Source organism: Aotus nancymaae, unplaced genomic scaffold (genome assembly GCF_030222135.1).
Source record: "Aotus nancymaae isolate 86718 unplaced genomic scaffold, 86718_ANA_hifiasm-v0.15.2.pri h1tg000016l, whole genome shotgun sequence".
NCBI lineage: Eukaryota > Metazoa > Chordata > Mammalia > Primates > Aotidae > Aotus > Aotus nancymaae.
In genome coordinates, this window is record NW_026988428.1 from 72,243,238 (window position 1) to 72,270,965 (window position 27,728).

Below are 27,728 nucleotides of genomic sequence, written 5' to 3' on the forward strand. Positions count from 1 at the left end.
GCATTTTCAGAACAAGGCATAGGTCCCTAGGACTCTCAGTGAAGCTGGATTTCCTACCACTATTCTTTCCTCCTGAAGAAAGAAACTCATATGCACTCCTCACTCCAGACTTCACAGTTTCTCCAGCCCGTAACAGGGCTTTTCAATGAGCACATCTTTTCTACATTTAATAATCTGTACTCCTTTTATAGGCTCTGGCCCAGAAGCCATCCAATAAATACTCTGTAGTAATCGAGAATGTCCTTACTCCCCATTCATACGAGGCTCTGTCAACTTGAAAGCCCACTCACTTAAGGATGCTTCCCCTAAGAACACAGAAACGAGGCGTGGATGTTCTTCTCCCCTTGCCTCGAACAGGGTTGAGTCCACAGCGGGGAGCGCCGCAGCCCGGGTAAGTGGAGCGCACGGCTGTATTAACCTACCTCATGGCTTGGCTTGGGAGGAACAATGGTGCTAAAGCCGAGTACATGTGCAGAGTGCCTCAAAACAGCTCAAGTGCTCAAGCCCCAGACAGACTTCCTGAAAACCTTCTTTGTCTAAGTTCATAGGTCCAGGCCTATAAACTCTGCTGCGGGAACCCCGGCCCTGCTACTTAACACTCAATCACTGTGGCATCTCAGCAGCACGTCTCAGTTTCCAGACGGTGATGCTGGGCGCTGATGAGAGGCAGAGCTGCTGGTTTCAGGTTTCTCAGCCCTGTTATCTAAGGACCGGCTGCTTGGGATTTGATCAGGCCTGGTTCAAGAGAGACGCAGACGCCGTCTTTTCCCCAGAACAGACTCCTCTTTGAGCTCTGCCGCCACCCAGACTGGGGATGGAAGAAAGAAAACAAAAATCCCCACTGTATGTGGCTCTCTGGAATTTAACTTGGCCCTGGAGAGGGAAAATTAAAGAGCAACATTGCTCCTCTACCTCAGCGCCCTCTGCAGGCGGCAAGCCCCATTACAGCTGAGCTGGTGCAAGATTGGGAACGGGTTAGTATGAGAACAAAAATAACTTCCGAACCCCTCGGCAGTGGTGCAGGCTCCCATCTCATTCCTAGGTAAAAACTCTGAGCGAAGGAGTCTGATTTAAAGTCAGTTTGGTGGCCAGGCGCGGTGGCTCACGCCTGTAATTCCAGCACTTTGGGAGGCTGACCCCACTAGTTTCAGACCAGCGTGGGCAACACAGCAAGACTCCGTCTCTACAGAAAATTAAAAAATAAAATAAAGTCAGTTTGCAAGAACTGGTTGAAACAGAGCATCCTCACTGGCTAAGCTATAAAGAAAGAAGACGAAGGCAGTTTAGTGATTTGGGACAAGACAGTTGGTGAAACTACATAGTCATGTGGTGAAGTTTTCTATTTTGTTTTCCTAGTCTCTCATTGTTTGCCACCTACACAGTGTGTGGGTGGTGGAGGTGGTCAAGACAGGTGTATTTGTTTTATTTTGTGTTTTTCTTTTTTCTCTGTCATGCAGGCTGGAGTGCAGTGGCACAATCTATGGCTCCCTCCAGTCTCAACCTCCTAGGCTCAAGTGTTCTTCCCTCCTCAGCCTCCTGAGTGGCTGGGACTACAAGCATGTACCACTATGCCTGGCTAAATTTTTTTTTCCTCTTTTTTCGAGACGGGGTCTTGCTCTGTCACCCAGGCTGGAGTGCAGTGGTGCAATCTTGGCTCACTGCAACCTCTGCCTTCTGGGTTCAAGCAACTCTCGTGCCTCAGCCTCCCAAGTAGCTGAGACTACAGGTGTGCATCACCACACCTGGCTGATCTTTGTATTTTTGGTAGAAATGGTATTTTGTCATGTTGGCCAGGTTGGTCTCAAACTCCTGGCCTCAAGTGATTTGCCTGCCTTGGCCTCCCAAAATGCTGAAATTACAGATGTGAGCCACTGTGCCTGGTCCTCGGTTATATTTTTTTAACTTTAATTTTTTGTAGAAATGGGGTCTTGCTATGTTGCCCAGGCTGGTCTCAAACTCCTGGGCTCATGCAATTTTCCCACTTCAGCCTCCCAAAGTGCTAGGGCTACAGACATGAGCCACTGCATCCTGCCAAGGCAGAAGAATATTTTAGATGCTCCAGGGCATTGAGCTCATGCCTGTAATCCCAACACTTTGGGAGGCTGAGGTGGGCTGGTTGCTTGACCCCAGAAGGTAGAGTCTGCAGTGAGCAGTGATCTGTACTGCACTCCAGCCTGGGTGACGGAGTGAGACCCTATATCAAAAATTAAATACATAACAAAGATTCTTCTCCCTTGATGAGGATTCTGCTCTTCAGCCAGGCATCTTACCCTCAAAAGAGGACTGCCAGAGCAGGCCAGTGGGAGATGTGCCTGGTAAAGCCTTGCATTGTAGCATTCCAGGTGTTATCCAGGTGTTTACAGGAGATATTTCACACTCTGAGTTTTCCTTCAGAGAATGTAGAAAGTGACCTCAGAGACTTCACATCAGTCTCTGAATTATTTTTGTAATCTAGGTCAGATGTCCTTTGCTCTGCATTTTCAGATCCCAGTGTTATGTCAGCTTTCTAAGATGAGTATATTGCTTTCAGGAAGGTTTTCCTTTAAATGCCACACTATTCTCAAGGGAGATTTCTCCAGCCTTTAGAGACCTATAGGAAAGGAAACCCCACAGCATTCTCACTGTAGAGGAGAGTCACAGGTAGCATCATGGAGAGGAATGCCAACACCTCAGGAGAGGATATGGGTGCCTTGTGAAAAGAGCCCAGAGTCGAACTCCTGGAAACACCAAAACTGATGGGACAAGCAGAAGCAGAATCAGAGGCCAGGAGCAGGCAAGTGCAGCAGGCACAGAAGTCAGACTAGGACAGCAACCTAAGAAGCAGGGAGAGCCAGAGGCAGTGCCAGTGCATGGATGGGCAGGCAGCCGGCTCATGATCAACACTCAGAAGGCAAAGGCAGGAGACTGGGTGGGAAGCACCCAGATAGGAGAGAGGTGAGTCCGACTGACTCAAGGCGAAATATAGAATCTGGCCTGGTGCCATGGCTCATGCCTGCAATCCCAGCACTTTGGGAGGTTGAGGCAGCAAAATCACTAGAGGCCAGGAATTTGAGACCAGCCTGGTAAATACAGTGAGACTCCATCTCTATGTAAAGTTTTAAAATCAATAAAGAAATAAAAGTGGGGGCTGGGTGTGATGGCTCATGCCTGTAATTCCAGCACTTTGGGAGGCCCAGGTGAGCAGATCACTTGAGACTGGGAGTTTGAAACCAGCCTGACCAACACGGAGAAACCACATTTCTACTAAAAATACAAAATTAGCCAGGCGTGGTGGCGGGCACCTGTAATCCCAGCTACTCAGGAGGCTGAGGCAGGAGAATTGCCTGAACCCAGGAGGCAGAGGTAGCAGTGAGCCGAGATTGTGCCTTTGCACTCCAGCCTGGGCAACAAGAGTGAAACTCCATCTCAAAAAAAAAAAAAAAAAAATGTAAGGGAAGAAATATTGAATCTCAAAGATGAGGACAAAAGAGTCCGGCTTCAGGAAATGAGCAGAGAACACGTAGAGAAAGAAGAGTTTCCTAAGGTCATTTTTTTGGGAAAGGAGTTCATTGCTTTGACATGAAACAAGCAAGAGAACCTGTCTGCACACAGAGAACACAGCTATTTTCCACAGAAGTTTATCAGGTGCTGGCCCAGCCTGGGGAGTGACACAAGAGATGAGCTAGCATGAGGAATACTATTTCTCCACCTCTAATTTAAGTAAAAAAACCCTCAGGCACACCGGTTCAATCTGCACTGATTACTGAGCTTTGGGCCAAATGAAATCTTACAAAAATGTGCATGACAATGCTACTTATGCTTATTCCTAATTTGGATCCCTCTATTTAATATTAATTATCCTTCCCAAATGCCAAGGCAAGGTTGCCAATTAAGAGACTCTGGAAGAGTCAACGTAAGCAATATTGAAATTGTTCATTTAAAATCAGCACTGCTGTTGTTAAACTCTGAGGATGTGACAACTGTGAGCCAAAGGGGAGGAAAATGTCACAAGGCAACACAAGGCTAATCACAAACATTGTGGTCCAGTCTAGAATTACCAGGACTCACTAGCTGCAGACTAGTAAAAAAGGAGTGAGTCACTGATTGGGGGTAAACTGGGCAAAATGTGCAGAAGATCATTGTACTATTTCTTAGCACTGCATGTGAATCTACAATTATCTAAAAAAATAGAAAGATGAGCTGAATCGTCAAGGAGAAGAAAATAAATATTTGTCCAAACTGAAAAAAAAAATTTGTTTAGCAGAACATCTCAAGATGTATCTATTATAATGAATCATATATATATGAGTCTATTCTTTTCATGTGTCAACACAAGTTATTTAATTAATTAATTAATTAAATTTTTTTTTTAAGAGATGGGATTTCACTCTGTAGCCCTGGCTAGAGTGCAGTAGCCTGATCATAGCTCACTGCAGCTTCAACCTCCTGGGCTCAAGCGATCCCCCTGCCTCAGCCTCCCAAGTAGCTGAGGCCGTAGGCGTGCACCACAATACCCAGATAGTTTTTTCTACTTTTTGTAAAGGTGGAGTCCCACTATGTCCCTAGGCTGATCTCAAACTCCTGGCCTCAGGTGATCCTCCCGCCTTGACCTCTCAAAGTGCTGGGATTACAGACAAGAGCCACTGTGCCCAGCCTTAATTTTTTAAAAAATGGAGTGGCTGGCTCAGCTTGGAAAAAAGAGGCCAGGCAACTGAAGAGGCAAAGAGAGAGCTAAGATCTGCAAACACAAACGATCATAGCTGCTACTTGGAGGTCGAGTTTCCAGAAGGCTGTTCTGGCAAGGATGGTGGGTTTCTCAGTGACAAGCTGACTCCACAGGCAACTACATAGGTGCCTGCATTCACTTAGGATGTGAACATTCTCATCTAGCAGGAGTGGACTATTTCACAGCTTAAGCTCATAAAGCAATGTTTTCACATAGAGACATTTATTTTATTTTATTTTATTTTTTCCTTTTTGTTTCATCTTTATTTACAGCAAAGTACATAATGTGTGGTCATTTTGTAACCACTAACAATTAAGGTAGGGTGGTAAAAAGAAAAGGGAGAGGCGCAAGCATCTTAAAAGGGGGGTGGGGGAAAGCCTAAGTCTGTATTTAGCTACTCACCCTGCTCCTGCGGCAGGACTGGGTAGGCACTCCCTGCCTCTAAGACCACAGCAAAGTTGACTGGAAGGCCAGTCCCTGGTACGAGGAGGGGCGGCAGAAGGCCCAGAGACAAAAGATGAAAGGGGACTGAGCTCCGGATGCATCCACTTATGCCTCTGCCAGCCAGTTCCCTTCCTTGTTTTGTCTGAATGCTTCCCCCAGCCCACCCTGAGCAGTGTAAAGGGCAAGGGTGGTAGAGAAGTGCAGGCAGTCCCTTCAGGAAGCAGTCCTGAACGCCAGAACCCACCTTCCTAGCTGCTCCTCAGCCTGCCCAGTTCTTGGCCCTGGAATGTTTAACAGGCATATAGGAGATTCCAGGGTAGCGGAAAATATTTCCCTGCAAGAGGCTACTTCCCTCCAATAGCTGTGGGGGCTAGTGCAGGTCAAGGTTGCTAAGTCAAGGAAAGTACAGGAGGTTAGCAGGGGAAGTTACATACAAACCAAGCAGGCTCCCAGAGCCCAAATATTTCAACCTCAGACTCCAACTTAGGTACCTATGATTTAAATACTGTCCTTTTAAATACTTTTTAAAAATTGCTTTTCCAAGCCCCTTTTATCCTCTGCAGCTACCACAGCCACTAGGCGGTATTGCAAATAAGTAAATCCTCCTGGCCATGATGCTGCTAGTGAGAATCGCTGATCAAAGTTACTCTCCTCACTTCACTGCAAACTTCCAGGAAACAGAAACTACTACCCGTCCACTGACAGAGCTCCCCTGCCACCCCGTGAGGAGCTGCTGCCAGTGTCAGTTACCAGAAGCCCTCACCCAAGCCCAGCCTGCAGTGGGCCACTCTGTATTCCACAATACAGGAAAAAAGCCCACAGAGTCAGATCAGTTACGTCCCTGGGAGGCTGAAAGAACCAGTGATTTTTCAGATATGACAGCACGCACAATTCTGCCCCTTCCTTCTCATCTTCTATCAGGAAGCGATCCCATAAAATCTCTTCCAGGGAAGGAAAAGAGGCAGCTCTGGCTTCTGGGAGAGACAGAGAAGCAGGATGGTGAGAAGGAGTCACCACGCTACCAAACAGCCAGAGGCAAGAGGGTGGGAACAGGGCAAAAAGGAAATGCAGAAGACTTGTTCTCCTCAGTGGGCCTCTTCCCTGAGTTTGATTTTTGAGTTGAGGTTTTACCTAATTTCAACTCAAATAAAAAAAAAAAATAGACAAGCGTATCTCTCATTGACATAGCACTAAGCTCCAGCTCTAAGAGTGGTATGTAACAGAGGAGGCGATCAAGGGTTTCCAAACCCATTCCCATTGAGCTCCACGGGGAGCAATGGGACCTAAGCCACCCTCCCTGTCTCTCACAGATGCCCGAGCCTGCCCGCCCTGGGACACAACAGGCAAGTTTCCCCTTGGCGGAATTCCAGCTCCAGTCCTAAAACACTCAAGTACAGACCCTCCTGAAAATACTTATGGCAAACAGCTTTATAGTATTTGTACATTTACAGAAAAATAGATCCATATATATATATATATGTATGTATTTATAACTGGTTACACGTTGGATTCATAATTAGGCATCACCAGTAGTAGTTGGCACAGTTTTGTTATTTAAGCTCAGGGTCAAGTTCTGTTTCATTTCGTCGTTCCAAAGTACAAAAAGAAAAAAAAAAAAATCAAAGGCATTTCATCTCCATGGTGTTTTCTTAAATACAGTAATGTCATAGGAAACAGTATGTACAGACGAGCAGTGCCTCCTGACCCTCCTCTGTCTCCTGGAGATAGGGGCCGGGGTCCGATGGAGATGGGCCAATGCGGCCTGCTGCTGGACTCCGATGCCTGCCTCTTGCGTGAAGGGGTGTAGCCGTTGAGACAGCCATTGGTCTGCCGTTTGGAGGGCCCTCCGTTCAGGATGTCCTGGATGTGCTGCACGATGAGGTTGATGGCCACTAGATTATCTGCACCTCTAGGGATGATCACATCGGCATACGTCTTTGATGGCAAGCAGAATTTCTCAAAGGCAGGCTTGACGAACGTAATGTATGAGATAAAATCTGCTCCAGGTCCCTGCCTCTCTCGCTGATGTCCCTTCATACTCTGCGGGAGAGCCGGGTGTCCGCAACTGTATCCACAAAAAGCTTCATCTGGAACAGGTCTCGTACCTCCTGGGAGTAGAAGGCCAGGATCCCTTCAAAGAGCACCACGTCTGCGGGATAGACAGTAACTGTCTCCTCCTTCCGGGAATGGGAGACAAAGTCATACACAGGGATCTGGATTGTTTTCCCTTCAGTGATTTCTTTGAGTGTTTTGAGAATGAGTTCATTGTCAAGAATGAGTTCATTGTCAAAGGCATCCGGGTGGTCAAAGTTGAACTGGCCTTTCAGGACTTTGGCCTTCTGCTCCGAGGTGAGGACACGGTGGAAGCTATCCTGACTCAGGATGACCACTTGCTTCTGGCGATAGTCCACCTCGTTCTGCCCCAGGAGCTGCCCGGTCTTAGCACACACGGAAGACTTGCCGCTGGCCGTCCCCCGCTGACGCCGATGAGGAAGGGCTCGCCGCCGTTGGGCTGCTGGTGGTTCTGCAGGGTCTGCTCGCTATCCCCGGCAGTGGTTCGCGCCGCCCCTCCTCCTGCTGCCTGTGCGAACGGACGCACGCTCCCCGCCCGCGCCCGTGTCGCCTGTGAGCAGCTCAGAGCCCGGTGATGGGGCTGGGTTTCCCAGAGGAGCCAAGAGCCTTCCTTTGCCCGCAGCGGCCGGCCCGGTTTACATCCCAGGCAGAGGTCAGCGTGATGCTGCTGCTCCAATCCGGGCGGGCAGCGCGCTGCTATTCGCCGAGGCGGAGGCGGCGAGGCGTCTGGCCCCAGCCTCCGCCCCTCCCGGGCCCCGCCGCCGCCGCCGCCCGAGGTCGCTGCGAAAGGTGTGAGCCCCGTCGAGACATTTAAAACGCCCTTCCAAAACGTTTTCTTTGCAAGGCCTCCCTTCACTTCGCAGCCAAACCCTCCTTCCAGCTCTATCTCTTCACCTGCCTTTTTCCTGCTGCTCTGCCTATTCTAGCTCTGTTTGCCTCTGTGCCCTTACCTACTTAGGGAGTTAGAAGGGCAGGTGAAGCAGACTGACTTGCTGCGATCCTAGACACTTTTTCCCTGGCAGGCAGTTCAACTCAATAAATCCTTCATCAAGACTACTCCTGACAACGCTATCATTCGTCCCCTGCCAGCTCCCTTCAATCTTTCCAAGGTTCGCTCTTCTCCTCAAGCTCCCCGTCACATCAGCGCCCTATCTCGCTTTCAGTGGAGGACTTGACTTTATTTCCTCTGTGAAAACAGGGTAGTTACCCCTTTAGAGTTTTTATGCTAACTCATATGCTCCTCCTGCACCCACCAGTACCAGCGCTCATTCTCCCCCAGCCTCTTACCTAGCAACCCCTCTCACTGTTCTGTCTTCAGTTCCTTCCTCTGGCTTTTCCCTTTTAGCCTGCAAATATGATTAAGTCTTCCCCAGCCGAAAACTATCAAAACTCCTCTTTTTGGCTTTATCAACTCTGAAGCTATTTCCCATTTTCCTTCTGGCCTCATCCCTCAACCTAATGTAAGCCAACTTTCATCTCTACTTCAATGAAATTGCTCTAAATTCACCTGCTGCTAAATCCCAAACCTCAATTCTAATTTACATGATTCTTCTAGAGCATTTGACAATGCTTCCAACCACTGACTTCTTGAAGTTCTCAGTCCCTGAGTTTCCAGAACACTATGTTCTTTTTTTTCTTAATTGCATTTTAGGTTTTGGGGTACATATGAAGAACATGGAAGATTGTTGCATAGGTGCACACGTGGCAGTGTGATTTGCTGCCTTCCTCCCCTTCACCTATATGTGGCATTTCTCCCCATGCTATCCCTCCCCAGCCTCCCACCCCCGGCTGTCCCTCCCCTATTTCCCCCCAACAGGCCCCAGTGTGTGATGCTCCCCTCCCTGTGTCCATGTGTTCCCATTGTTCAACACCCGCCTATGAGTGAGAACATGCGGTGTTTGATTTTGCAGAACACTAGGTTCTTGTTATTCAGACCGTTCCTTTCTTACTGGCTACCCCTCCTCTTACTATTAAGGTTTCTCCTCTTTGACTCTCTTCTCTTCTTTTTCTGTATGCTTTTCATCTCGGATCTCATCCACATCCAATTACCTTCTATATCTTAGAATTCCAAATCTTTAGTACTAACTTATCTTCCAGATCTCTATTCCCAAATTTACTAGAAACAGGCTGCTTCTCCTATACATTGAAGCTCACTTAATGGTGTCACTGGACACGTGGCACTTCAAGCCAGAAACTGTGAAGTTAGAGAATTATCCCTTTTTTTTCCTTTGAGATACAGTCTCACTCTGTTGCCCAGGCTGATGTTCAGTGGCACGATCATAACTCACTGCAACTTCAAAGTCCTGGACTCAAGGAGTCTTCCCTCCTTGGCCTCCTGAGTAGCTAGGACTACAGGCACGAGACATTATGCCTGCCTAATTTTGTTGTTGAGACAAGTTCTCACTGTGTTACCCAGGTTGGTCTCAAACTCAAACTCAAACTCCTGGGCTCAAGTGATCTTCCCACCTCCTTAACTCTTCCCTAACTCACATCTCATCCATCACAAAGATACGATGACCATTCTACTCCTAAATGATTTGCAAATCTGTCCCTTCCTCTTTCTTCTCAATGTCTCCCTTTAGCTTAGACCCTGAATTTCTCTTCTGGATGAGGACAGCAGCCATCTTTTTCCTTCTGTTCCTAGATACAGTGAGTGATGATAGTGCAATCTGCTATGTTGCAAATATTACAGTAAGTCTTAGTAGCCCAACTAATGTGGTGTGGGTGGAGAGGCAGTGAGAATCGTAAGACTGGACCAAAAATAACATAGCCAGAGGCTATTTTATGTTGTGAAAAATCGCCCAAGTTATATGGATAAAAAGGTGACTTATTACCAAGTTACTCGTATATATGGTTAAAAGACAAAGTTTAAAATGCAGAGCAAATGATAATGATGGTGCTTTTCAAAGATCTTTTGCACTATCCTTTGATTTGTTCCTGCAGATACTGCAATAAATCCTAGAATTAAGTGATTGTGCCTTAGCTTGATCTGAAATACAAAGATTTACCAGGAAATAAACATTTCATATATTTATTATTTCATGATACTTCTTACCCCCTCGCCTGCTTTGAGACAGAGTCTTGTTTTGTAGCAGAGGTGCAAACATGGCTCACTACAGCCTCAACGCCCCAGGTTCAAGTGATCCTCCTACCTCAGTCTCCCAAGTAGCTGGGATTACAGATGTGCACCACCACACCCAGCTAACTTCTATAGTTTTTGTAGATGGGTTTTTGCCATGTTGCCCAGACAGGCGTGGACCTCCTGGGCTCTAGCAAGCCTCGGCCTCCCAAAGTGTTGAGATTACTAAATTACTGACGTGAGCCACCACACCCTGACCCCCTTGCCCCTAATTTTTAAGAAATGAGTTTGCATTTCAAATTATTTTTCATGCATGACTTTATATCACAAAATATTTCAGATTTTTAAGTTGTTTTTCTCTAGTTTTAAGTAAACCCGAACATTTTCAATTGATTCAAAGTGTCTTGGAATATTTAACAGGTTTGCATAATTGTATTAAATGAAATTTCACTCCATTTCTTATGTCTTATATTACATAGCTCTGTCTCCTGCACTTGCATTTCCCCAAACATTCTGTTCTTCAATGCCTTCATACATGTTGTCCCTCTGCCTACGAGGTCCAGCTTCTTGTTTGTCTCCAAATTCACTTTTGAAGTTCAGTTCACACGCAACTCCTTTGAGTCGCCTTCTCTGTTGCTTTCTATAGAGAGCACTGATAGCACTGCACTTCATTACTGAGTTTTTTCTATGTTTATCTTCCCCACCAACCTTTGGAGCATAAGTGTTATAGTGTTCTCTGTAAATTTAAGATCTAGCATAATTTCTAGAACATAAAAAGCACTTAAGGGGCCAGGTGCAGTGGATGCTTGTAATCCCAGCATTTTGGGAGGATGAGGCAGGAGGACTGACTGCCTGAGGCTAGGAGCTCAAGACCAGCCTGGGAACACAGTGAGACTCTACCTGTACAATTTTTTTTTTTTTTTTTTTTTTAAATTAGCTGGGTGTAGTGGCATGCACCTGTAGTCCCAGCTACTTGGGAAGCTGAAGTGGGAGGATTGCTTGAGCCCAGGAGTTCAAAATGGCAGTGGGTTTTGATTGTACCACTGCCCTCCAGCCTGGGCAACAGAGCAAGATGCTGTTTCTTGAAAAACAAAACAAAATAAAAAGGACTTAAGAAATAAATTACTGAATGAAGAAATAAATTGCATTAAATACATCATGGGATCCAATTGGCAGTAGTGAGCAATTGATAAGTCAATTGAAGCCAAAATATAGATAACAGCTACTTGTAACTGAACGTCTACTATATACTAGGCACCAGACTAAGCCATTTCATGGAGGTTTTTTGTTTTGTTTTGCTTTGTTTTTAAATTGATATAGGCTGGGTGTAGGGGCTCATGCCTCTAATCCCAGCACTTTGGGAGGCCAGGGCAGGATTGCTTGAGCCTAGGAGTTCGAGACTAGGTTGCAAATCCCCTTAACAGAAAAATACAAAAGTTAGCTGAGCATGGTGGCACGTGCCTGTAGTCCCAGCTACTAAGGGAGCTGAGGCTAATGTCTGGTGGTATTGTGGGAAGAAGAACTTCCTTGACCTGTTACCATAAAACTGGATTGGGACTTGTGCCTTAGTTCAATTGGCCATTCCATTCACCTTGGTATTCCATAAAATCCCTGAAAATTCACATGCCCACCAAAGTTGGAGAAATCTAACAAATTCTTGTAATCCCAACATCTATATTAACTCAATAGATGTCCCTAGAGGAGTGCCTAATAAATTTAAGAACCAAAGGACACAAAAATAAATGTGGAAATGGGGCCAGTAGGGGTAAAAAGAAAAAGAGGAGGGAATTGAAGGAAATAATGTATACAATGTTTCATTTCCAAGACAAAGTGCCTTCAATCAGCTTAGGTCAGAAAACTACAGAAAAAAAAAACAAAAAACAGGATATACTAGGCTGTTGCTTGGATAGCCAAAGCCTGCTTGTTGACTGTAGTTGCCCTCGCCCAAACCAAAAAAGTTTATCCTAAAATAAAAGTTTACTAGTTTGCAAATAGCTTGCTTTGTCTGTACTTATCAGCCTCCCCAGCTACTTAGGTCATAAGTCAGGTAATCAAGAGCCCCGAAACTAACTAGGATTGTAATACATTGTAGCCTGCAACAAAATGCAGCAAAACAACCCTAGAAAAACATCTGAAGACCCTACCCAACAGTCAATAGGCTGGGAAAATTGTAACCTTATAGTACTCATCCTATAAGGAACAGGGGAAGGGACCTGGGCAGTAGGGGACAAATTGCTTGTTAAAACCACACTGGGTGTGTCTGCCTATCAAACACCCAATCTTGTAAAACCATTAAAAGTCTCACTTTCGCTGTTCTCATTAAAAGTCTCACTTTCACTGTTCTCATTTAAAAAGTCTCACTTTCACTGTTCTCATTAAAATTCTCACTTTCGCTGTTCTCTGGCTTCCTAAGTCCATTCTTTAGGTTTGTACAGGCAAGTTTGTGTCTCACACTAAGAAACTTAGAAATGTCTTAGTTTGGTTTCTGTAGTACTGGGCAATAGTGAGAGCTAGTATTTCTACTTCACATTTTAAGAAAAACAAAGTCATTCAGACTTGGGCGAGACTATATAGAGAATTCCCTTTCGTTATCTGCTTTTTCTATTTCTTTAATTTCCAGAGGTTCACTTGCTTTCTGGAATTCTTCCCTTAGATACCCTATGTCAAAAACCAAATTTATTATTATTTTTTTTAACAAATCATTTTTTTCTTCTTTTTCCTGGTTATGTCCATTTCCCAGCCTTCCTTGCAAAATTAGGTGTGGCCAGGTGATGGTTTGGGTAATAAAGTGTTGATAGAAGTTATGTACATCATTTCTGTGTCTGGCCACCAAAATTTACATTTACCTTCCATTCTCTACTTCCATGTTGCTTGCTGGATGTTAAGAATCCAACAGAAATGTGTGGCTCTAAGGCATGGCTGGACTGTAGGTGGAAGATGCCTGGGTCTCTCATGACTGTGTGGAGCTGAATATTCCTTCTTTACTAATTGGACTTAAACAAGTAAGACATAATTCTACTTTGTTAAGCCATTGAACTTTTCAGATTGTCTGTTACAGTAATTGGCCATGCCTGTCTAATAACATATTTTCTCTTAAATCATATTTTCTTCTAGCATCTCTGATCTATGATAGCACCATTTCACTACTGCTCAGTTAGGATGCTGTGAGTTCCCCTGAAGTATTTTCCCTTGTCTCTTATTCCTAATTAGTCAACATCCCTTGCTCTTTGTTACTACTCTTACTTCTATGGTTTAGATTATCATCCTTTCCTGATTAGTCTATTAAAAGCACACCCTGAATGGTCTTCCTGTTTTCTATCTTGCCTACCTCCAACCTATCCTCTATACTGCCCACCATGTTTCTTTTGAAAACACAGATCTAATCCAATAACTCTTTCATTTTAAAACTTATTCTTTCCATTCAATATGAACTCAAATTCTAGAATTACAACAAGATCCCACTCTTGATATATATTTGAAAGAATAGAAAACAGGATTTTAAACAGGTATCTACACCTCCTTATTCACTGAAGGGTTACTCAAAATAGCCAGATATGAAAACAACCTACATGTCCATTGATAGGTGAATGGATAAAGAAAATATGGTATACACACACACACACACACACACACACACACACACACACACACACAATGGAATATTATTTAGCCTCAAAAAGAAGGAACTCCTGCCATATGTGACAACATGAATAAACCTGGAGGACATTACACTAAGTGAAATTAGGCAGTCACAGAAGGACAGATAAGTGCTGCATGGTTCCACTTATATGAGGTATCTAAAAAGTCAAACTCATAGAAATAGTGAGTAGAATGGTGGTATCTGAGGCCAGGGAAAGGGGAAAATGGGGAGTTGCCAACCAATGGGTGTAAATTTTCAGTTCTATAGGATGAATAACTTCTAGATAAATGCTGGACAAATTGTGCCTGTAGTTAACAATAGCACATTGTACACATAAAAATCTGTTAAGAGAGTAGATCTCATGTCAACTGTCCTTACCACAATTTCCAAAACACCAATTTTTAAACTGTATCATTCATTTGAACTCCCTCATAATCCATGCATTCCCTATCTGTCACATGTATTTCCAACGATACAACTAAGGCTCTAAATACCAAAATAACAAAAACAAAAATCAGAGGTATACTTGTGCCCTAATAGAGCACATTTTTTACACTTTAACTTCTCTACATATGATATTTACCCAGGCTGAAATGCCCTTTCTTTTCTGACACAAGTTTTACACAATTCTTCCGCAGTATTTACCCAGCCCAAAAATGCCTTTCCATTTTCTGACACAATTTCATTCTCATAATAAGGATCAATTAAATAATCACCTTTTCTCTTCCTTCGAACCTCTTAAACTGATTTAATTGTTCTCTCCTCTGCATTCTGCTACAATGTTTATTCTTCTGGATTTCAATTATATCTCTGTAAGTGTCTCCCAATTGACTGCAAGATTCTGGAGGGCAAGAAACAGGTCTTATTTATCCTTGGATACTCTGTGCCCACTTTAGCAACAAAGGAGGCACTCAAAAAAGATTTGTAGGATAAATTTTTAACTATCATGTAAATCATGATCAAAGTAAAATGTGGTCTTATTTTCATTATGGGACTATCTTAGCAGGAATGTGTAAATCCCATCTTGTGATAGCTATGATAATAAAGACTAACCTATTTTGATAATAATAATGATTACTAACATTTAATGAATGTTTATTATGTGCTTGGCACTCTGCTAAATTCTTTATGTGTTTCATTTCATTTGATCCATACAGTAACTATATGAAATAAATGTTATTATTATTAAATATTTCCATTTTAAAATAATGTATTAACTTTGTGTGAAGTCATAAACAAATAACAACTAAGCCCCTCCTACAGGAGTTACTGAGTAAGGTACAATTGATTTTGCCCCCAACGTGACAAACCATTTGAGGATATTCAAAGGTCTTTCTTGACTACTAACGATTTAAAAAGTTTATTTTATTTTAATTTCTGGAATACATGTGCAGGACATAAAGGTTTTTGAATAGGTAAACGTGTGCCATGGTGGTTTGCTGCACCTATCAACCCATCCCCTAGGTATTAAGCCCCACAGACGACTAAAGCTTTATTTTTTATAAATATCCATAGGATAATAGGGAACTTGGAAATTTCTATTCAAAATTATTTTAAGATAATTTTTCTTTCCATAGGCGTTTGTGAGGTTCTTCCGACATCTTTGGAGACAGCTAGGTACAGGATAAATCTTTGAGCAAATCATCATGCATTTTAAGAGTATTCAGAAAAGTCAAGTGCATTGCTGTGGCAGGTTAGGGAAACCAACCATGTGATCAGAGGGTTGAAACTTTCAGTCTCACCCTTCAACCTCTAGGGAGGCCAGAGTAGCTGAAGGTTGAGTTGATCACCAATGGCCAATGATATAATCAAAAATGCCCGTCTAATGAAGCCTCCATAAAAGCCCAAAAAGGCAATATTTGGAGAGCTTCCAGATAGCTGAACTCATAAAGGTCCCCGGAGGGCAGCGACACCTGAGAGGGTGTGGAAGCTCTACAACCCTTCCCCCTACCTCGCCCTATGCATCTCTTCCATCTGGCTGTTCCTCTGTATCTTTTGCAATATGCTTTAAATTGTTAAACATAAGTATTTCCCTGAGTTCTGCGAACTGCTCTAACAAATTAATTGAACACAACATAGAGGTTGTGGGATTTATATATCAAGTCAAAACACAGGTCACTCACTATCTGTACTTGCCACTGGCATCTGATGTGGGGGCGGATAGTCTTCTGGAACCGAATCTTTAATCTGCGGACTCAACCATCTAGCCAGGTAGATAGTGTCAGAATTGAATTGATTAGAGGATCCCCACCTGGTCCACCAGAGACTGTGCTGCTGGAGAATTGGTACTGGGGGGCAACCTCCACACATCTGGTGTCAGAAGTGTGGTGAATATAACCATATAAGAGAAAGAGAAAACACTCTTTATCTCTATGTATATGCCACCCAAATTCCATCACATCCTGGAAAATCTCCTTTTATCATATCCGTTTAAAATCCTCTCTCCTTCTGAGTCCTATGGAACCTATTGCCTGCTTAGTTGCCACTTTTCACTATTGCCTTATGCATTTTCATTTTTTAAATTTTATTTTTCTGTTGATACATAACAGAGGTACATATTTTGGGGTACACATGATAATTCAATACACTGTATGTATTTTTCATATGGACATATGTATTTTTCATCTCTAGAGGCATTGTCTCATCTTCCTAATTAGACTGTAAGTTTGTGGACTGTAGGGCCATTTTCTTTGATATCCCATAATCTCCCATAGTAAAGGGAAAGGGAAACTAACATTTACTGAATTCCTGCTCCATGCCAGGTACTATGCTATATTCTTCACATATATTATCTGGTTTAATTTTTACACTACTTTGTGAATTATGTGTTATTAACTTTATTTTAGAGATGAGGAAACTAAGGCTCAGAGAGGTTAAGTACATTACCCAATATCACACAGCTAGAAATTAACTGAATTCATATTCCAGCCTAGTCCTGTCTTCAAAGCTCCTGGTTTTCCCAGTACACTTTCCACATATTAGATAATTATTGACAACAGCAATTTTCATCCATCCTCCCCCTCTAAGTGCAATTTTATAGTATTTCATGTTGGTACTGTTTCTTAACTGTTTAAAGTGCACACTATTATTTATTCAAGTAGGTTGCCACCTTTGTGGGCAATACTATGTTCCATGCTTTGTGCCTTCATGTATATGTATTTCTCTGCAAATAGAGAGCCTTTGATATATATTTGCAGGATGCTTGACCAATGAAAGTCTTTTTAAAAACATAAATTTAAATAAAGAATCAATTAAAGCATGTTTTAAAATTTTTACACATGAGCAAAAAGAATAAAACTGAATTTAACAAATATTCTCTTTAGTCATCAAAACTCCTGATAGCCTCAATTATATTCACCCAGGTGACTTGTATTTCACTATTCTCTATTTAAAAAAAAAAGTCTACAAAGTCATGTTACCTGACAATTGAAATAGCTCTAAATCTCCTGGCAAACTAAATTCCCAAGAAAATCCACCCCTTATGAAATAAAACTATAGTGAAGAGGGAAATGTATTAAATTTTTATTACGGAGTCTTTTTTTATTATAAGTTCTGGGGTACATGTGCAAACATGCAGGTTTGTTACACAAGTATATATGTGCCATGGTTGTTTGCTGCATCCATCACTCTGTCATCTACATTAGGTATTTCTCCTAATGCTATCCCTCCCCTAGCCCCCCAACCAGCCCCAGTGTGTGATGTTCCCCTCCCTGTGTCCATGTGTTCTCATTGTTTAACTGCCACTTACGAGTGAGAACATGTGGTGTTTCGTTTTATGTTCTTGTACGTAGTCATTTTAAAGTATTTTATGATGCTTACATATTGGTCAATGATAACCTCCTGGGATCCATGTTAATGTATTCCAAATGTACTCATGAAATCAGCTCAAATTTTATTGTCTTCTCCCTCATTTAGCCATGTATGCAAATTTATCTACCACCTCAACTCCACTTGTTACTTTTGGCTCTGCTGGATTGATGTTGGGTATGGATGTTCTGAAACTAACAATATTGAGAGATGACTTTTGGGGTTTCTGAGCAGCTGAAGTGCCTGAGAGTGGCAGGTGTGGCAAAGTGGAAGGCAGCAGTGAGGGAGCTCACTGTAGCAGGTCAGCAGCTTTTCTAAATTAGTTGCAGTAATGTTTTCCCACCACTGGAGTAGATAAGGGAGCTTTGGATGGAGCTGCTGCTATGCTCATGGCCAGAAGTTCAGGATCTGTAATTCTACAGTAATTGCAATTTTTTTCTAGTACCTCAAAAGGCTGTACACATGCAGTGGATACTATATCTCAATCAGATCCTGGATTTGTGACTTGTTGTGCTTGAAATTTGATATTTCATATACCAGCAAGGGGCCTGGAGCTTCTCACAACCAGCTCAGGGTTGCCATGGTTATGCTTGCCCCTTTGGACCACTTTGTAATGAGGTTATTTGTGAGAGGATCTTTTGTTGTTGTTATTGAGTTGTTTCAGTTCCTAGTAAATTCTGGATATTAGTCCCTTGTCGGATGTGTGGTTTGCAAATATTTATTCACATTCACATTCTGCAGATTGTCTGTTCATTCTGTGGATTTTTTTTTTTGGAGACAGAGGCTCTCTGTCACCTAGGCTGGAGTGCAGTGGCATGATCTAGGCTCACTACAACCTTCACCTCCCAGGTTCAAGTGATTCTCGTGCCTCAGCCTCCCAAGTAGCTGGAATTACAGGCTTCTGCCACCACACCCAGCTAATTTTTGCATTTTTAGTAGAGACAGAGTTCTGCCATGTTGTTCAGGCTGGTCTTGAACTCCTGACCTCAAGTTGTTTGCCCACCTTAGCCTCCCAAAGTACTGGACCATCACGCCTGGTCAATTATTTATTTTGCTGTGCAGAAGCTTTTTAGTTCAACTAAGTCCCATTTGTCTATTTTGATGTCCTAGTGCTTTTGATGTCCTAGTCGTGAATACTTTGCATAAGCCAATTTTTTGGGGTTAATTTTTGTATATGTTGTGAAGAGTCCAACCTCGCACATCTGCAAGTGAATATCCAGTTGTCCTAGCACCATTTGTTGAAAATGTTATTCTTTCCCTATTGAATTATTTGGACACTCTTGTCAATTGATCAAATATGTAAGAGTCTATTTCTAGATTCTCACTTCTGGTGTATACATCTATCCTTATACTAGTAACATACTATCTTGATTACTGTTGCCCGGTAGTAGGTTTTGAAATTGGTGTGCATGAGTCCTCCAAATTTATTCCCCCTCTTCAAGATTGTTTTAGCTATTCTGGGTCTCTTGAAATTTCCATATGAATTTGAAGATCAGCTTGCCAATTTCTGCAAAAAAGGCTGCTGGAATTTTTATAGAGACTATTTTGAAACTGTGTATCTGTGGAATGTTGCCATCTTAACAATACTAAGCCTTCCAATCCATGAGCACAAGATGTCTTTTCATTTATTTAGATCTTTGATTTCTTTCAATTATGTTTTGTAGTTTTTCAATGTACAACATTTATACTACCTTTGTTAAATTTCTTCCTAAATAGGTGTTCTACTTGGTGTCGTTATAAATGAAGTTATTTTCTTTTTTTTATTGTTGGATGCTGCTAGGGTATCGAAATAAAGTTTTTTTATATATTGATCTTATATCTACATCCTTGCTGAATTCATTTCCTAGTTTAATAATTTGCACATGTGTGTGGCAGTGGTGGGAGAGGATACCTTAGGATTTTCTATATTTAAGATTATGTCACTGTGAATAGAGACATTTTCACTTCTTTCTTTCCAATTTGGATGCCTTTTATTCCTTTTTCTTGCTTAATTTCCCTAACTAGAACCTCCAGTACAATATTGAATAAAAGTGTCAAGAGCAGACATCCTTGACTTGTTTCTGATCTTAAGGAGAATTATTTCAATGTTTAGTCATTGAATATGTTGTTAACTGTGAATTTTTTTCTAGGTATAAGTAGAAGGTTATGTTATTGTTTTGAGATTCTATTTCTTTTTTCATACAGGTATTTTACAGCTATAAATTCTCCTCTAAGCATTCTGTGCTGCATTCCATAAATTTTAGTATGTTGCATTTTTGTGTTCATTCATCTCAAAGTATTTTCTAGTTTTCCTTGAGATTTGACTCACTCATGATTTAGGAGTATGTTGTTTAATTTCTACATATTTGTGAATTTTCCAAATTTCCTTCTGTTTTCTAATTTCTGATTTCTAATTTCATTCCATCATGGCCAGAGACTATAATTCAAAGGATGTTAATCGTTTTAAATGTGTTTTGGCTTGTTTTATGGCCTAGTACATGTTTTGTGCTAGAGAATAATCCAGATGTGCTTGAGAAGGATGTGTATTGTATTGTTGATAAAGGGTTCTACAGATGTCTGTTAGGTTGAGTTTTCACAAACTATGCGACAATACACAAATAATATTGTTCAAGTCTTTTATTCCCTTGTTAATCTTCTGTCTGATTGTGCTACCCATTATTGAAATTGGTGCAATAAAGTTTCTGACTCTAATTATTGAATTTTCTGTATCTTTCCTCAAATTTGTCCATTTTTGCTGCATACACTTTGGATATAAGCTGTGAGTTGGATATCTGCATTTTCTGTTTGCTGAATCATTTGGAATTAAGTTTCAGACATAGTGACACTTTACCTCCAAGTACTTTAGCATGCATCTCCTAAGAACAAGGACTTCTCCATCAAAACCACAGTACTATCACCACACCTAAGAAAAATTAACAACAATTCCACAAAAGTGGGATAACTACTTCATATTCAAATTTCCCCAAGGTTGTTTTTACAGGTGTAACTACTTTTTTATTTACCCAGCTGAGGGTTCAGTCAAGGTTTGCATTTTATAATGGGTTTCTTTAAGTGTTTCCTGATAAGCACTTTCAACAAAAAATAAAAGCTTATTTTCTTCATCTGATTCAGCAACTGCTGTCTCAAACCAATAAACGAACATTATAGAGATGGGTTTAGGATTAAATAATAAATAACCTTAAAGGCCTCCTTGCTATGCTCACGTGGGAAGTGGGGTTGCTAGGGTCAGAGGCTGGCCCAGACTTGCACCTGAAGCCTGCCTTGTTTGCAGTGGCACTGGGTCTCCGCCTTGCAATTTGGGGTGTCTCTTAAAATGGTCCCCCAGGGATATGATGGAAAGTAAAGACAAAAGCGCCACCCAACAGAGTTGCTCCTGGTACTGGGTCCCCTAGTCACCATGGGGGTGCTCTGCCTTTGGTGGGGGGCCTCATTTTCAGGCCCCCTCACGTTGCATTGCCTTGTGGTTCTCAGGGCCTTTCTCTTTGCCACTGTGCTGCTGCAGCCCCATTTATGTTACAGAAACCACCAACCTCGAGGGGGCCAGGGTCCTGCTTCCAAGTGTTTAGCGGAGCCGCCTAGCTTTGGCCAAGCCACAGCGTGAGAAGGCAGCATGTGCATCACGGGGAGAGGTAGAAGTTGGGTGAGGTAGGGTCCCAGCCGGGCCTGCAGCCCGGGCCGACTTTCTTTTGGCGGGGGGGCTCGAGGTGGAAGTGGTGGGTAAGGAAACCCCTGCAGCTGAGTGTGCTGTGGGGCCCTGGGCTGGCTGTCCTGGAGCAGAAGATGAGGCCTGGGCTGCAGCTGAAGCAGCTAGATCTGAAGATGAACGAGCCCGCTTCAAGCCGCGGGTTCCCTGCTGCTGCCCATGAAGGACCACAGGTTTGGGCTGGGTGGTGGCTGCCGCGGTAATGGGAAGTTTCAGTCCTGGGCTGGGACCACTGACCCTCTGTCCGGCCAGGGTGGTGGTGTCCTTTCCGGAGGCTGTGCTGGGGCCCTGGGCTGGCTGTCTTGGAGCAGAAGATGAGGCCTGGGCTGCAGCTGAAGCAGCTAGATCTGAAGATGAACGAGCCCGCTTCAAGCCGCGGGTTCCCTGCTGCTGTCCATGAAGGACCACAGGTTTGGGCTGGGTGGTGGCTGCAGCGGTAATGGGAAGTTTCAGTCCTGGGCTGGGACCACTGACCCTCTGTCCGGCCAGGGTGGTGGTGTCCTTTCCGGAGGCTGTGCTGGGGCCCTGGGCTGGCTGTCTTGGAGCAGAAGATGAGGCCTGGGCTGCAGCTGAAGCAGCTAGATCTGAAGATGAACGAGCCCGCTTCAAGCCGCGGGTTCCCTGCTGCTGCCCATGAAGGACCACAGGTTTGGGCTGGGTGGTGGCTGCAGCGGTAACGGGAAGTTTCAGTCCTGGGCTGGGACCACTGACCCTCTGTCCGGCCAGGGTGGTGGTGTCCTTTCCTGAGGCTGTGCTGGGGCCCTGGGCTGGCTGTCTTGGAGCAGAAGATGAGGCCTGGGCTGCAGCTGAAGCAGCTAGATCTGAAGATGGACGAGCCCGCTTCAAGGTGCTGCTTGCAGCTGGGAAGCGGGCAGGAATCAGCGAGGTGACCTGGGCTGAGTCCCGGGAGTGTGCAGAGGTGGCAGGAAGGGGGTCTGAGGAGGAGACCAAGGGGCCTGCTGACTTGCGCTTCCTCCCAGACACAGGAGGTCTAGAGGGGGACCCTGCAGCAGATGGTAGGAGGGCCACGGGGTCCCGGCGGTCTTGGGACTTGCATCTCTCCTGCTGTGCATCCCTGCTGGGTGCTTTAGGGACAGAAGGCAAAGAAGACGTCCCTGTTGCAGGTGAGGCCAAAGCGTGGGAAAGCAGTGAGGCTCTGCACTCAAAGATGCCCTTGGCCTCACCCCGCAGTGCACTGTCAATGCACAGCAACGCCACCTTTTTCTCCAGGTCCAGGTCTTCAGCAGTGACCCGGAACCCCAGCTGTAAGGGAGGTGACAGCATCAGAGGCTCCCCTTGCCTGCGTGGCAGCAGAGGGAACTTTCGTCTAGGAGGCCTAGAGGCCTGAGATGTCTGGGAGCCACTCCTGGGGGCCGGTTTCTCCCCAGGTGCTGAATCTGCCGCCTTTTCACACTGGGTCTGACCCCGAGAGACAGCCGGAGGGCTGACCTCACTCACTGTCTTTGAAGAAGTGAGGGGCAGCTGGCAGTGGGATGAGGCTGGCCCCTTCCTCCTCTTTAGCCACGGGAAGCCTCCCGTGGAGCTGTAGGAGCTGGAGATGGCATTTCGTTGGGTACAGCAGCTCATCCCGGAGGGCTGGTATTTCTTATCAGATGGGATTTCTGACCTCTGGGTATGGAGGTCTCTGTGCAGGGGCCCAGGCCTGGGCACGAAGGGAGAGAGGCCTCCATTGTCCCGCAGCGGCCTAAATGCAGACCGTGCATCCCTGGTGCCCTCAGGGCCCCCTTTCTGATCATCAGGCTTCTCTTGGGCTCTGGGGTCCTTGTCCTGCACAGGCATCCCTGTCCCACTCACCTTGAGGGCCCTCGACATGATCTTCTCTGGATAGGAACGTGGGGCACAGCTGGGTGTTGTGGGCCCCGAAACGGTGACTACCTGCTCCAGTGCCTCACTAAGAGTCCTTAGGCTCAGTGCACTCGCTGAGCTGCAGGACATTCTGCTATTGCGAGCACACAGCACTGGCTTGCTGCGGTACCTGTGCCTCAAATTGAAGGCAGGATCGCCGGAACGGAACACAGGGCTTGTAGGATACAGAAAACCTTGGAGTTCTTTCGACACCAGGCTGATTCCGTGTGTCTGGGTACTCGTAGGATGGCTTGCCACTCCGTCCAGGGGCAGGAGCAACGGAGAGGTCCCACAAGGAAAATGAACTGAGGGATGCGGGCAGCAGGCTCAAGGCACCTGAGTCCTACTGGCCGGTCCTCGGCCCCGGGACGGGACCGGGACAGGGATAAGGGGCACAGAGTGTCCAGGTAACCGCTCCTGGGAGCAGTGGGGTATTTTCAGACCCTTGAACTCTCGAGAGCTGGGCTCTGAGCGTCCTCTTGTCTGCTGCCAACTCGGCCGAAGGCTAAGAGAACATTCTCCTGTTGCCAGGAAACGCATCATTCAAATCTGAGCGGTTGTGACATCGACAGATGAGAGTCACAATCAGTGATCTGCAGGTGACAGATCCGCACCGGAGGTGCGACCTTACAGGATTCCCGGGACAAGGTATGCGCGCCAGGCACCCGCTGGCAATGCGGAGTCGGCGGACACAATATGAGTGCGAGGCACCTGCGGGCAATGGTGGCGGGGGAGGGCGCGGGGGTAGAGAGGGTGCCTGATAGGTACTGGAAGGAGAGGCGCGCACACAAAGGACGCCAGACCTTAACGGTTTGGCCGGCAAGGTTCGCGCGCAAGGCACCTGATGGCAACGGAAGGGGTGGCGCGCGCATGAGGTACTGTAGGGAGAGGCGCGCGCACTAAGGACCTGGGACCTTAACGGATCGGCGCGGCAAGGTACGGGCACAAGGCACCTACTGGCAACTGCGGGATCGGGGGCGGGGTAGGGAGCGGTGCGCGCACTAGGTACTGGAGGGAGAGGCGAGCATAAAGGGCTCGGAATCTTAACGGATTGGCGTGGCAAGACACGCGCACAAGGCACTTGCTGGCAAGGGCAGGAAAATGGGGGTCCGGGCCGGGCGCGCGAAATAGGTACTGGAGAGAGAGGCGAGCACAAAGGACCCGGGACGTTAAGGGATCAGGGCGGCGAGGTATGCGCAAAAGGCACCTGCTGGCAGGAGCGGAAGAGGGGTCTATGTACACGCGCGAGGCACCTGCTGGCAATGGGGGGCGGGGGACAACCGAGGCGGGCGGAGAGGGGCGCACAGTCGACCAGATAGCTCAGACTACAAGTGTGGGGACCACGCCCGGCCAATGTTTTGTATTTTTTTGTAGAGCCGGGGTTTCATCTTATTGCCGAGGCTGGTCTCGGACTCCTGAACTCGAGCAACCTTTCTGTTTCTGCCTCCAAAAGTGTTGGGATTGCAGGTATGACCCCCACCACGTCCCGCCTAAATATTTTTGAGATTCATCAAACAGGTCTCTAGATGGACCCCAACAGGTCTCTAGATGGACCCCAACCTCTGGAAGGGCTGGGCCAGGGAAAAGAATTCGCCACTTCAGGGTCTCACACCTTCCTCTCCTCCAGCACATTTCTCTCTCCCTTTGCCTCACCTTCACTTTTTCTGCTTCCTCTCTGCCAGCCTCTCCCCTTCTCTTTCTTTCTTATCTGCTTCTCTTCTCCTACCGGCCCAACCGCACCTTCCCAGTATCGCTGCTTCCTTTTCACTCACTCACTCACTCACTCACTCACTCACTCACTTTTGCGTCTCGCCAGTCAGATTCACCATCCTTCTACAGTTCCCTGCATTTATGCTGCTTCCCTCCCACACCCGAACGTCTTGCTCGCTTTCTCCCTCTTCTCTATACCCGGCGAGTAAGAGCCTCCTCTGAACGCCAAGACAGGAGGGGCTGCCCTGGGTCATGGCACCGCCCCGCGGTGGGTGTGTGAAGGTCAGGGTGGCCGTGACGCGGCGCCAGCGGCGGGAGGGAAGCTAGGTCCGGGGAGGAAGGAAGCTAGCCGAACGCTGGGCTGCCAGGATCCCGCTCCCTCACGCTCCCCGTCACCCGCCCAGGCGCACGCAGGGCACAGGCGGCGGGTGGGCGCCTTGGAGAGGCTGCCGGAGAATCTGGTGCGCCGGGCTCCACCTCAAGGAGCTCAGGGCCATCGTGCAGAACCAGCAGAGCCTCACCGAGCGCTGTGACTCACGCCTGTAATCCCAACACTTTGGGAGACCTAGGTGGGTGGATCACGAGGTCAAGAGATCGAGACCATCCTGGCCAACACGATGAAACCCCGTCTCTACTGAAAATACAAAAATTACCTGGTAGTGGTGGCACGCGCCTGTAGTCTCAGCTACTCGGGAGGCTGAGTCAGAAGAATCGCTTGAACCTGGGACGCAGAGGTTACAGTGAGCTGAGGTCGTGCCATTGCACTCCAGCCTGGCAACAGAACGAGACTCCGTCAAAATAAAAAAGAAATAGAACCAAAAAGAACCAGCAGAGCCTTGTCCACACCCAGCGCCAGAGCGTCGACGAGCTGGAGCGGCAGCTGGAAGAGCTGAGCGCGGAGAATCGCTGCTTGTGGGAGCATCAGTTGTGTGTATCAGTAGTTCATTCTTTTTTATTGCTCAGTAGTATTCCATTATATGATATATAATCATTCTAAAATACCTGTTCTGTTAATGGACATTTGGGTTGTTTCCACTTTTGGACTTTTTCCAATAAAGCTGCTATGAACACTCTTACACAAGTCTTTTTGTGGACATATGTTTTCAATTCTTTTGAGTAAGAATGGAATTCCTGGGATACAGGACTGATGTACATCTATAAGAAACTGCTTATCAGTTTTCCAAAATCTTACAAAATTTTACACTCTCATCACAACGTATCAGAGTTCCAGTTGCTCCACATCCTCACCAACATTTGGTACTGTCAGTTTTGTTAATTTTAGTGATACTGTAGTACTATCTCTTTGTGGCTTTCATTTGTATAAACATTTATTAATGTGCTTACTTTGTATATTTGGAGAGTCTGTTCAAGTCTTCTGCCCATTTAAAAACTTATGCTGTTTTAAATATCTAATAGATATTAAATATACATTAAATATATTTTGTTACTGATTTTTAAAATATCTTCTCGATACAAGTACTTTGTTGTGTGTGTGTATGTATGTATGTATTTAGTGAGTATTTTTCCCCAGTGTTGGTGAGCAGAAGTTTAAAGTTTGATAAAGTCCAATTTACCATTTTGTTCTCTTAAGTTTAGTGATTTATGTCTCTATGTCTGCTGAATTGGGGGTAGTTTTAGCAATATATGTTATGTGTCTTTTGGTTAATATCTGGAATTAAAACACATTCTGTATTAAGGCTTAAAACAACCACCCATTGCTACAAAGACTCAATTTTATTTTGTTTTAATTTTTTTATTATTATTATTTGAGACAGAGTTTTGCTCTTGTTGCCCAGGCTGGAATGCAATGGTGTAATCTCGGCTCACTGCAACCTCTGCTTCCCAGGCTCAAGCAATTCTCCTATCTCAGCCTCCTGAGGAGCTGGTATTACAGGTGTCTGCCACCAAACTAGGCTAATTTTTGTATCCACTTTCAAAAATATTCAATCATTTAACATACAAGTCATACATGTCTCATCTAATTGGCCATATATTCCATGTGGCTAATTAGATGAGATGATCTGTATCAAATGGGTACAATATTGACAAGTATGGTGAGATTGGGGAGGGGGCACTAAATGTTGGGGATTCAACCTTAGTTTTTAAAACTCTCCAAAAGGATGTGGGAAAAATCTTGGAGAATTTGGGCACTGAAATAAATGATTATAACATATTATAACTCTCTGAGTAAAACAGAAATCTATGAGTCTATTCTGGTATAGACTTCACCCAGATTTCTTAATTGCTAACATTTTACATTTGCCGTATCATTCATTCATGAATTCTCTATCTTGATAAATAGACATGTGTATTCACATCTGTCTATATCTGTATCCTTATCTGTGTCTCTATCTGTATCACTCAGTGAATGTTTCCTAGTGTTAAATTCAGGTGATAATCGTTTGGCAAGAATACCACCTGTGTTCTTTTCAGTGCATATGACCAAGAAGCACATGTTGATGTGTCCCATCATTGGAGATGCTAACCTTAATCACTTGGTTTAGATGGTGTGTGTCAGATTTTTCCAATGTAAATTATAAATATTTTGTGCTAATTAACTGAAAGACATTTTTGTGTGTTTGAAGAGAAATTTTCAGTCTATGCAAATAGATTGTTTTTAGCAAACCTGTACCCAGTGGTTTTCACAATCATTGATGATACTTGTCCAAATCAGTTACTACTATAATGGTGCCAAATGGAG

General features: G+C 44.8%; 1 protein-coding gene and 1 pseudogene across 1 annotated transcript; both read right to left on the minus strand.

Moving 5' to 3' along the window:
- Nucleotides 1-2,272: 2,272 nt before the first annotated feature.
- Nucleotides 2,273-21,256, minus strand: LOC105705180 (uridine-cytidine kinase 2-like; annotated as a pseudogene).
- A 109-nt stretch (nt 21,257-21,365) lies between these two features.
- Nucleotides 21,366-25,524, minus strand: LOC135275339 (putative POM121-like protein 1-like). Its single transcript, XM_064376811.1, is given in 8 exon segments — nt 21,366-21,431; nt 21,689-21,985; nt 22,163-23,296; nt 23,298-23,359; nt 23,949-24,195; nt 24,275-24,451; nt 25,189-25,350; nt 25,438-25,524. Coding segments are annotated over 8 exon segments (2,232 nt in total).
- Nucleotides 25,525-27,728: the final 2,204 nt, after the last annotated feature.